We start from the raw sequence: 12,650 nt of genomic DNA, 5'->3' as shown, positions 1-12,650 counted from the left end.
AATTTTTTTTATATAAATAAATAAATATATCTATTTACATATAGATAGTAGTCTGAAAATTTTAGAGGAAGGTTCTCAACATTAAAAAAAAATATATATAGATTCCTTCAAAATTTTGAGAATCTTCCTTTAAAATTGTTAAGTTACTCAACATAAGTTAACAACGTTAAGTAGATGGTCCACTCGCGATCGATGTGACAATCCCTAATAATACGTTAGTCTCTTTGTGAAACGAGCAGCCCCCGACAATCACCTCCGTTCCAATTAACTGCTTGAACGGTGCGCCCCGCCCAGCGTGGCGCCACCGTACCAATAATCGATTATTGCAATCGACAGGTGAGCGGACTACGGTTTGAAACACAGCTGCGTACGCTGAACCAATTTCCGGACACGCTGCTCGGCGATCCGTCACGGCGGCTCCGATACTTCGATCCACTGCGCAACGAATACTTTTTCGATCGGAATCGACCTTCCTTCGATGCCATACTCTACTACTATCAGAGCGGCGGCCGTCTACGCCGCCCGGTCAACGTCCCGCTCGATGTCTTCTCCGAAGAAATCAAGTTCTACGAGCTGGGCGAGATGGCTACCAACAAGTTTAGGTACGAACACAGCTATTTGGTTCTTAATGTAATCTAGTTATTGCAAATAAAGTTAATGTAAACGTCAGCTTTTTCTTAATTCTATTACATAAATTCTTGAATCCACAGACATCTTTGTTTCTTAGAAACATGACAAATCTTTGTATCTACAGTTTTTCTAAAACGTATTATACTCAATATCTTTTGCTTTGATATATAAATTTTTTTAGCAATTTGAAGTAGATTTGTTTTTAAACATTTCTCACATCACAATATAGATTTGTGATTTCACTTGTCGTTAGTTCTTCAGAGCGTAACTGCATTTTGTATCCAAACCACCTTGATTCTGCAGGACCATAATTTTTAAAGAAAACTTTTAAATATTGTGTATCACTACAAATATGAGCATAGTCTATAGAAAATTTAATAGAAGTAATCGGTATCGTGGTATTAATGCAACGATAATCGATCAAACAGGGAGGACGAGGGCTTCATCAAGGAGGAAGAGAAGCCGCTGCCATCACACGAGTTTCAGAGAAAAGTCTGGCTCTTGTTCGAATATCCGGAAAGCTCGCAGGGTGCCCGGGTGGTCGCTATAATCTCTGTGTTCGTGATCCTCCTGTCGATCGTGATCTTCTGCCTGGAGACGTTACCCGAGTTCAAACACTACAGGGTCTTCAACACGACGACGAATGGCACGAAAATCGAGGAGGACGAAGTGCCGGACATCACGGACCCGTTCTTCCTAATAGAGACTATCTGTATCATCTGGTTCACATTCGAGTTAACAGTGCGCTTCCTCGCCTGCCCAAATAAATTCAACTTCTTCCGTGACGTAATGAACATCATCGATATCATCGCGATCATTCCATATTTTATCACCCTCGCCACGGTAGTGGCTGAGGAGGAGGACACGCTAAATTTACCCAAGGCACCGGTAAGCCCGCAGGACAAAAGTACGAACCAGGCGATGTCCTTGGCGATACTCAGGGTGATCAGGCTGGTCCGAGTGTTTCGGATATTCAAGTTATCCAGACACAGTAAAGGCCTTCAGATCCTCGGGCGGACCCTCAAGGCCTCCATGAGGGAACTCGGGTTGCTCATCTTTTTCCTTTTTATCGGTGAGTTTGATAATGTTCTTCAAATGATTATATATATAGTGATAAGAATAAGAATTAAAGATTTATTATTAATTTTATATGAATTAAGCTTATAAAATCTACAAATAGTATCTTGAGTATTTCTAATATATGATATTATATTATAAATATATTTTTCTGAATTCGATTTACAGATATATTAAAGCGATATACACGAGTCTTTGAACTTTATTAATTATATTACTCATTAAAAATGTATCAAAAAAATTTTATTATATATACGCATGAAATATAATTCTAATAACATTTAAATTGCATTGTTATATATCATATATAAGACTTACACAGTTAATAAAAAAAATTAATTTAATTAAGTACGAAAAATTTAGGAAGAAAAAGAAAGAGAAAAAAAGAGGAAAGGAGGGAAAAGGAAAAGAAGCAAAAGGAAAAAGATAGGGGAGAAGAAAAGAGAGAAAAAAAAATAAAACTGCATTTTATGAAAATCGGAATGTGATCAAGCTTTTGCTATTACATTATTGTTTCGAAACTTTTGGTTCTTTGTAATCGTTTCCGCACGAATGCTTATTATCGTCAAAAAGAATGAGTAAATGAGATTTATAACATCGTTCGTTTATTGAGTACAATTTAGAAACTTTTAAAGGTTACACAGACACACACACACACACACACCACACACAAAACCTTTATAGAATTTTTATTTGATACTATAATTACGATATTATAATTATTTTTTAGTTTTTTAGGTTAATTTCTTATAATTGATTGGTATTATACTAATTATTTATATAATAAGACTATATCATTTAAAATTCATAAATTGAATAATAATAAATGAAGATTAAGAGATATTATACAGTAAAATAATGCTTTCAGAAATCCTGATGAAATTTAACTATCTTTGGTTCAATCTTTTTCTAAATTTTTATTTAACTTATATTAAAATATTACTGCTTTACAGCTATACAGATATAAATGTAATCTATTAAAATATTATTACATTTTACAAACGAGACTCTACTGTATAAGTTAATTTATCTTCTCATATCTAACAATGTTAACCTTTTTCAAAAATAAGATTGCACGCGTGCGCGCGCGTGCGCGCGCGCACACACATCCAATGCTTCAGTGTTACAGGGAAAAGCTTCCTGTTATGTGTCACTATACTAATATATAAAAAAATGTGTCACTATACTAATATATAATATATAAAAAAAAAAATTGTACAAGATTTTTAATGTTTTCTTTGCTATTGAAAGACGAGTAAATTCTCATTAAAAAATCATTTGACACATTTTCAACTGAAAATGAATCGGAAATTGATTGAAAGGCAATCAGTTGATTCTAGTTCTAGAATATGGACATTCTAGGTCCAAGTGTTTCAGGTGTGATCATGAAATCATCCAGATTGGATGATTCTAATAACTGAGCCATGTACTTACAACGTACATCATGTGGACAGTCCAGGTGCGATCAACCGATTACCTGGATCATAAATAATTCTATTTAATCCTGGGATACACGTATGTCACATGGACAATTCCAGGTGCGATCAGGAAGACGAACAGATCGGACGATCTCAGTAGTCGGATCCTCGCGTCCGCGAGACCGATGTATACGACGCGAGTGGACGATGACGTATACCGTCCTGACACGTGCCTTCCTCTTGTGTGCGTTGCAGGTGTGGTGCTGTTCTCGTCGACAGTCTACTTCGCGGAGGCCGGCACGCAGGACAGCTTCTTCAAATCGATACCGGACGCGTTTTGGTGGGCGGTGGTCACAATGACGACCGTGGGCTACGGCGACATGAGGTACAGAGCCACCGGGGGCGTTAAACCCACTGAACCGGTGTTTTCTTCCTTGCATTGCAGGTGTGGTGCTATTCTCGTCGGCGGTATACTTCGCGGAGGCCGGCTCCGAGAATTCGTACTTCAAGTCCATTCCGGACGCGTTCTGGTGGGCCGTTGTCACGATGACGACCGTGGGCTATGGTGACATGACGTATGATGTACTCACTTTCATTTAAGACTTTAGTTAATGCCCGCAAAAAAATGATGACCGTTTAGGTCGTTGAGAGAAGGAAAGAAAGAGAGCGAGAGAGAGCGAGAGAGAGAGCGAGAGCGAGAGCGAGAGCGAGAGAGAGAGAGGGGGGGGGGGAAATAGAAGTGGAAGGGAGGAAGGGGAAAAGAAATAAGAGAAAAGACGGGAAAAAAATTAAAAGGAAGAAATTGAAAAAAGGAGAGAGAAAGAAGGAAAAGAGAGATGAAGAAGGAAAGAAAGAGTGAGGGAGTAAGAGAGGGCACATCAAAGCGAGAAAGAGAAATTTAGGAAGAAGGAAGAAAATGAGAAAAGGAGGGGAAGGAAGGAGATGAGAGAGAGAGTTTAGAGAGAGAGAGAGAGAGAGAGAGAGAGAGAGAGAGAGAGAGAGAGAGAGAGAGAGAGAGAGGCAGGGAGGGAGAGAGATCTAACAAACACACGCAGTTCCTCGACTTTTTTGGTCACTCAACATTTTTTGAGGTTGCACCAACACTGACTAAAAGTTTAATAATAAGATTATTCGGAGAATTATAAACTCTTTAAATAAATTAATAGATCAAATAAATATACAATAGTCGGTACGCGCAATGTGATTATTATTAATATTACGCAATAATTATTAAATTGTATTCTATAACTCAGATTAGTCAAGATTGTTGGCGCAATCATTTTTTCCTTTTTACCTTTTCTTTTGATTGGCACGCGTTTCTCGAAGCACGCTTTGATTATTCTACGTTGGTCATGTATTTTCTTGTTTGTTTGAAATTAGTAATGATAGACAATATATATTTAACGCGAAATTTTGATAAGTAAGAGTTTTTTTGTTGTATACGGAAAAATAATTTTGCATAAAAATTTTAATTAATCTAACTGTGCGTTTACAAAAATGTACGCAAAATGTAAATTTATTTAATTGGGAATCCATCTCTAATTTGATAATTATATAATGGTATATTATAATACCGTTATAATTCCATATAAACAGCTTAATCATGCCATATAATTGTATATAATACCATTATACGATATAATTAAGTTATTTATATAGAATATTTCAGGATAATTATTAAAGCTTTTGCATATGAATATTAATTATTTTTTTTATTGAACTAAATAAAACTGATAAACTTTTTCAATTCCTTTTGATCTTTTATTGATGCACTTATTAATTACAAAACTAACATTTCTTTTATGCTTTACATCTTTACATTAAAATTCAAAGCCTCTTACTAGAATCTTTGATATATTTTAGGTTTTATAAATTTTTTATCATATTTCATAAGCATTATTCTTATTAAATTTAATAGAAGCACTTTCTATAAAATTCATATTATTACATTGCTCAATCATGATTAGAAGACTTCCAATATCGCGAATAAAAACTGCTACTTATCATGTCATTTTCTAATTATGCAACCTATATAATTATATGTTTCCATAATATTTTAATAAATAGATTACATTTCGTATTCCATTCCATTCATTTCATAATGTTTTTGTTTTTGGCTATTTACGTTTTCTTATATTGCAAAAGAATCAAACTTTCCTTGAAAATTAATTTATTCTAAATTCATATAAATCGCATCTCTCATTAAAACATACTATATACATCCGTGAATTTTCTAGAGCTATTATGTAGTAGCTTTCTCGGCACTTCGCGCAAACGTATGAATGTATAAAATTAGTGTAGTTCAGATCATATCAGCAACACCAATTTCGACGCTCATAAAGATTTTGACGATGCCCATTGTTTCTCTTGCGCATTATACATTTCGCCATTTGCTCAAACGTGGTTTTTAAAAATTATATATCATATAGATATCGAGAAAAAAAAATATCCTCGATATCTACTTATTTGATGTTAAAATCATAATAAAATTTATTTAAGTTTACATATTTTACAAAATTTTAAAATATCTGCTGTATTCGATAAATAAAGTTGTATTAAATATTATTTTTAGATTTAAAAGAGACAAAGTTTTAATTAATTCTGTTACTTTCATTCTTTGATAATTGAATGAAATCTTTGGTATTTTGGTAATTCTCGATTTTCCTCTCTTGAAAAGAATTTTTGATGTAATGCGACCTGGAAGGCCTTTCGAGTAATTGCTTTTCGCAAATCAATAAGTATTCTCAGACACTTTGGAACCGTTTTGAAGCGAAAAATGCAGAGATTTGAAATCACCATACTGTTACACTCTTGTCATCGACGAAATATTATTAAAGACCAACATTCTTATAGGAGTCTACGTTGAAATTTAAGTAATTAAGAGTAAAAGAAACTGACGATAGTTTAATTTTACGAGTTTTATTAGTTTCGTAGAGACGCATACATATATTTCGAACTCGATAATACTTTTATTTAAAACTATGATTTTAATATTATCGTCCAAGTTTGATTATCAATAGAGATGATAACAATAGAAAAAAAATTTTAATTTTGCGATAATATATAAGATATTATAGCATTACAAGTATGTTTACTCTTATTTATGGTACTCATTTATATAATAAAAATCAATTTAATAATGTTTTAGCCAAATATTTATTATGTTAATAATCGGAATTTTATATCAATTGTCGATAATGTTAACGTTGTTCAATTACCTTCGGGCCTTTGAGGCCCTTTTTGTAAGGACGAAAATTTGTTCAGGGTTGACGGTCTTTAATATGTAGTATCTCGTCGGTGCTCTTGCGTATCGATCGATGCACACCCGCGAAATGCGCGCGACCGCGAGGTATCCAGGCAGCCGCAGCTATTCTACTTCCGATGACCTCCGTGACGCGGTTTGATGAACTCGCACTATAAATGACCAATATTGTTTGTAAGACTATGGATATTTGTCCATTGTACATTGTCAGTTGTTATCCAGTTGTCCAGTAGAACCATAACGTTGAGTATTAACGATTAATAAATAATAGATTTCATCTTGAAATATGTATGTATAGATTTATCTTACAAATTAATAAAAAAATGAAATTTTTCTATTAAAGAAAAGAAATAATGAATAATAATGAATAATAATGAAATAAAGAATGCACGGACAAAATTTATATGTTAATATTATAATTCTTACTGATTAATTTCGTTATTAACATAGAAAAATATCAAGGCATGCAATGACCACGCGCGACCCCTCTCTGTGTGGTTCTTTTTTATTTATTTTATTTCAAGTGATTTGATAACGCAGTCAATGGCGTGATCAATTTTGAGCAAAAGCGAATGTTGTTTGCCTATTAAGTGATCGCAGAATAATATCAACCCGCATGGCTCACGCATGATACTATTTATCACCGTGGAAGTTTTTGGAATAGCGGAGTATGTCATCAGGGAAGATCTGCTGTGCAAAAACGAGTTGACTGTAATTCTTCAAACAAATCCTAATAGACGTATAAATTCTAACTTCGTTTTTTTAATCTTCGCTTACAATTAGATTTCTAAGCGAAATAAAAAGTAATTACATTACCTCGATACGTCGAAATGATGAAGAATGTGTCTCTACATTACATCTCTATATATCATTTGATCGACGAACAGAAAAAGATTATTTGTGATCGTGTGATCTCCGATCAGCGATCAAATTGATCAAATCACTTTTTTTAACTTAATTATCTACAGAGATAATTTTTTATTATCTAGACTTTTGATTTTATTCAAATTCATTCGCATTTATTAAATTTCTTTTTCGGTAATTTGATTCTTCTTTGGGTATGCTTATGAAATAAGAGTTTTTTGAATTTTCTAATTTTACAAAATTTTGTTTACAAAAAGAATTTAATGCATGCGTCCTTGTTTGACGATTGCCCAGCATGCGATTGTCAAAACTATTATCATTATAATAATCATTCTATTATCATTATATCGTTATATTTTAAATGTTATTTTCTTACTCAATCTCTCATTTTTCCACGTGCCATTTCCATTAATATAATCATATTGATCATGCATTATGAAGATCCCTAGTATAGTATATAACATCTTAGGAGTAAAATCTGTTTTTTGGAACTAATATAATATCTATTTTAATTATTTATTGTTAATGCTGTATAGATGCTGGCGAATTGTTTTGTATCTTTATGAATTTGTTATATCAAATGTTAATGAAAAATTCAATAATTAACTGACAAGAATCATGAATTTGTTCTTTTGATCTAATCAATCATCAGCAGAAATTAATCGTATTGCTTAACTCTTAATTCTGTAGAATATACGCTATATGTATATGTATGTACGTGTATGAGATATTGAACAGTATAATTGATTAACGCAGTTTTTGCAATATATATTAAACATTCTAATGATTTCGAAGTATTGAGCTATTTTCATTCTGTTCTAATAAAGACGCCATAATCTTTCGTGCTTCTTCGATACACGAGTCATTGTTCTGGCACATTTTGCGAACATCAGCGAAAGAGAAGATATTCAATTGTTTTGTTCTTCTTTAAAAACTCAAAGCATCGATTCAGTCAAGTGCCATTCTGTACTCATGTGCATCATTGGTATATCGAATTATTCTGACTTTGTTGGTGCGATCAAATGTAGCCGAATAAATTGACCAATCAGAGTCAATGTATGAATTCTAAAGCTCGATCTACATAGCACGCAGAACGCCGGTTGAAGGTTGCAAGCTTGTTGCTTTTGACTATCGAAACAAACTTGCAACCTATGATCTGCGTTCTGCGTGCTATGTAGATAGAGCTTCATGGAATATAAAATAATATCAGTTAGCGCATTATTTTCAGTGGACTAATAACATAATATTCTTTTTCTAAGGAATTGTGGTACATTATGAAGAGATCATTTTGACGAGTCCTTACATTAGTTTTTTAGTCTAGTCTAGGCTGCTCGCTTATACTAAATGCATCATGCTATGTTTGTATACGGTCGAAAATTTATGGGATCGTATGACGTTGGCAGAATGCAAAATCGAAGGTGTAAGCTGCCAAAATATTACATATCAAAATATTACTATTGTAAAAAAGATGATCCTTTGTAATACAATTTTATTAATAAGGTGAAATGTGTGTGTATACAAGTGAATTGTTTGAATATATGTATAATAGATATAATTGATACGCAATATTTTTTACGGCATATGTCTACTTCATTTAACATTCTGCCAATGCACGCGGATTGTCATGTAACTACTGCCACCAGTACCGTATAAGTAGCGTCACACTAAACACGGCAGACTCACACAAAGATAGAAACACCACACCTAGCACCAAGCCAAATTTTGTGATCATAATCCCAAGCTGCATTATAAAGCCCGATCTACAAAGCACGCAGAACGCGAGTTGCAAGTCGCAAATTTGTTGCGACAGCCAATCTGATACGTCAATTTCAAAATTGACGCATCAGATTAGCTGTAGATCGAGCTTAACACACCGCACTATACGCATGATATTTGATACGATATTTCTCCCCGTTTTGTTGCAGGCCCGTCGGGGTTTGGGGAAAAATTGTGGGCTCGTTGTGTGCAATCGCCGGTGTTTTGACGATTGCTCTACCCGTTCCCGTAATTGTCTCCAATTTCAACTACTTTTATCATCGTGAGACTGACCAGGAGGAGATGCAATCGCAGAACTTCAATCATGTTACTAGTTGTCCGTATCTTCCTGGCACCTTAGGTACGTCCTATTATTCTCAGGATATACAAATTTATTATTATTAAGTTTCTATCTTACTGATTAAGAATTATTTAAAAAAGGTTGTTTTTTTTTATAATGAGTGCGTTCAGAACGACAACCGCTCACTAAGCGCTCAGTGAGTTCTTTTATCTGATTGATCCATATTTAGGGTCTACTTGAACATACCAATCAGATGAAAGAGCTCACTGAGCGCTCGGTGAACGGTTGTCGTTCTGAGTGCATCCAATAAAAAAGGTAAATTAGTGACGAGAATTCAAGCTAGGGGTGGGCAAAAATAATCGATAAATCAATGTTCGCTTTTTTTGTGAAAAATTGATCAAGTAATCAGTGTTTTTTCGGATTCTTAGTGTTTTTAAACTTAATTTTCTCTCGATGAATCTTGAATAATTGTTACTTAAAAAATGTAAAAAAAAAAGAAAAAATCAATTTTCTTAATTACTCTTGAAAGCTGTAAAGCTCTAGATATACCAAAGTAGCGCAAACAAATTTTCCATTTTTTATTTACTAACCATACCCTATACCAATAATACTAAGCGCTTATTGGACTACAGACAACTTGATTTCGTCAAGTAATTTTTATACTATTTTGTAACTTCAAAATATTGCACAAACGCTGTATTTATAGATATGTCAGAAAAATGATTATATTGAATTATAAATAAAATAAACTTGTTTGAAAATATTGTCATATTGAATCAGTTTTGTAACTTATTAAATGTATTGTACATGTCATTTTAAGAATTGTTGAGAATAGATCAATATTCAAATAGAGATAAAAAGTGAATGGAAATTTTTATGGAATACGTGCATGTGCCTTTCAGGTATGAAGAAGATCTCGATGTCAGAATCTTCGTCGGATATGATGGAGTTAGAAGAAGGCACCTTATTCTCTCATCAGGAGATTACGAAGAAGTCAAATTGCAACCCTCGCCATAATAATAATATCAATCCAGCTTGCATGAGTATCGAGACTGACGTCTGACTACTAGGTATATGCATTGTAAATTTAATATAATAGCCACGTGATACTTATATCGATATCGGTATTGCAACCGATATTTTTATTGTAAATTTAATATAATAGCCACGTGATATTTATATCGATATCGGTATTGCAACCGATATTTTTATTTCCTATCTCGGATCGATTATAGTGAAGGAGACGGTGGCAGCGTGGTGGCCGTTATTGAGCCAATTGTCAAAGGGATGCATCTGCATTTCCCTGCGGTGCCTGACGTAGGCCTCCTTCACCCGTCATCATAGTCGTAAGCGGCTGGCATCACTCGCTAGCCTGTCCAGGTCCGTCATTGCGAGGGGCGTCTCAGGTCAAAAAATACGCGAAGGATCACCAGGATTATGATCCTTCGGAGAGCCGATCTGGCAGCTTTTTCCATCTGAGACGTTGGAAAAACAGAAGAGAGTGAGGTGGATCCAAGGGTGTGTGAAGAGCTAGAGATGGGGATGAATCTGTAACCCGTTTTCGAGACATCATCACCTTTCCCACCTTCTCAACGAGCTTGCGCCCCGCGTAAGGACCCACGTGCGAACGAAGGGGACGGGATATTCCTCGTCCGCGTGCGAGCGTGCACGCGTGCGGCCCAACCCCCGACACCACCGACTCCAGTGTTCAAAACAAAAAAAAATAAAGATGTAACAAATGATACCAAAGAAACATCTTAGCGTTTTCGTATAAGCGCTATCGAGTGTCCCCCCGTCCTTACGGGCTCCTCCGCCTTTCAAAATACCAAACAGGTGAAATAAAGAAGGGGGAGCCGGTGAAGCGGAAGCAACAAATGGGGATTGTACCAGATAATACTATATTAATTATTATCAATATAAATTAATTGATTACCGTACATATAGGGTGAGGGTAAGTTAACAAAGTACGTTTTATGATTATCACGAATGCGAGAACGTTTAAAAAATTCTGCTTGCGGAGATGAAAAAGGGAAAGCGACAAGAAAGCTTGTAAAAGATGTATTAAGAATATAGAACTGAACGATGGTGATTACAGAGATAAAGAGAAAGAGAGAGAAAGAGAGGGAGGCAAAAGGGAACGAGAAAAAGAGAAAAAGATGGAGTGTGTGTACGGCGTAGACTGTTCTATTCCTTTGTTTTTCTTTTTTTAAACAAAGGACACTGAGAAAGCCGATTTTCTAATCACTTTGCCATTGTATGATATGTTATTCGACAATAGAATTTATTTTTTGTCTTATTACATTCATGCACTTGCACATGTAACATATTTAAATGCTGATAAAATGATAATGCCAACGTTGATTGATGAAGTTGAATTATTTTTTAAAACGAAAAATAGATTTCAATTTCAGATTATTGATTATTGATGACCATAATCAGATTTGCAGAAATGATGATACAAATAATTTTTATGATACCCCAAAAAAATATGTGAAAAATTACCTTAGCAATTCTGAATTGCACCCCCGCTGCTTAAAATTATAAAATATGTAGAAATTGCTATATATATTACATTTTTCATCAAAAATTATTCATTGATATTGAAATTACAATAATTTATGTTATGGTTACGTTTAAAATTCTTAACATATGTAAGAAATAGCTATTTGCTTATTCAAAATTATCTTCACGCTTAGATATATCTAAACGAAGAGAAATTACGTGCCAGTATTAAGTGACGGGGGTGGAAATATTCGTCTAATAGCGAATTCCGAGATATTATACAACAGATCGAATATGAATAAAGACGGTATATATGAGCAATTGTAATGATAAGAAACGTCCAAAAAAAAAAAAAAAATAAAAACCGAAGATGTCTGCCAGTGGCGCACGAATTTTATGCCCAAATCATAATTTCAATCTCTCAAATATGCAATTTGATATTTCTGTCTTCGATATGATCGATAACGATTTCCTGAAAATCGTGGATGATTGCTTGCAGAAGCAAAATAATGATGATAATTAGCATGCACAAGTTTGAAACACGTCTGTTAATAATTCGTATACATCATATTCTTCGTCTTGATTAAAGCTCAAAGATAAAAGAATCACTAAGTGATTTCTTATGAAAATAATTTTTGATTAAACAAGAGTATCTCTTTGATAATAAAGAATAGAAACTTGTGAAATGTTGAGAAAAAACTTATGTTGCTCTTAGAGTTTTCCTTTTCTTTTTTTATGAGTAAATTTTTTACCAAATTAATAATTCTTTGTAAAAGTGGTTTCTAATTTGTCCGCAAAAACACTATTACATTATATGTCAGTTTAATGACAAAAAGAAGAA

General features: G+C 34.0%; 1 protein-coding gene across 6 annotated transcripts in view; it reads left to right on the top strand.

The window, feature by feature from the left end:
• Nucleotides 1-11,855, top strand: part of shaker (potassium voltage-gated channel protein Shaker) — a 70,984-nt gene extending 59,129 nt beyond the window's left edge. For 4 of the 6 annotated variants that reach the window (XM_018512101.1, XM_018512105.1, XM_018512106.1 and 1 more), the window contains 6 exons: nucleotides 337-602; nucleotides 1,059-1,702; nucleotides 3,571-3,700; nucleotides 9,177-9,367; nucleotides 10,210-10,377; nucleotides 10,543-11,855. In XM_018512101.1, the coding sequence (XP_018367603.1) occupies nucleotides 337-602; nucleotides 1,059-1,702; nucleotides 3,571-3,700; nucleotides 9,177-9,367; nucleotides 10,210-10,370 (1,392 nt within the window). In that variant the 3' untranslated portion in view covers nucleotides 10,371-10,377; nucleotides 10,543-11,855. Of the gene's footprint in view, nucleotides 1-336; nucleotides 603-1,058; nucleotides 1,703-3,380; nucleotides 3,701-9,176; nucleotides 9,368-10,209; nucleotides 10,378-10,542 lie in introns of those variants that run through there. The other 2 variants (XM_018512103.1, XM_018512107.1) reach the window with 2 other exon arrangements.
• The last annotated feature ends 795 nt before the right edge of the window (nucleotides 11,856-12,650 follow it).

The sequence above is a fragment of the Trachymyrmex cornetzi genome, unplaced genomic scaffold (assembly GCF_001594075.2).
Source record: "Trachymyrmex cornetzi isolate Tcor2-1 unplaced genomic scaffold, Tcor1.1 scaffold392, whole genome shotgun sequence".
In the NCBI taxonomy this organism is placed as follows: domain Eukaryota; kingdom Metazoa; phylum Arthropoda; class Insecta; order Hymenoptera; family Formicidae; genus Trachymyrmex; species Trachymyrmex cornetzi.
Note: the sequence above shows the minus strand (reverse complement) of the source record. Positions and strands in the feature narration are given on the sequence as shown.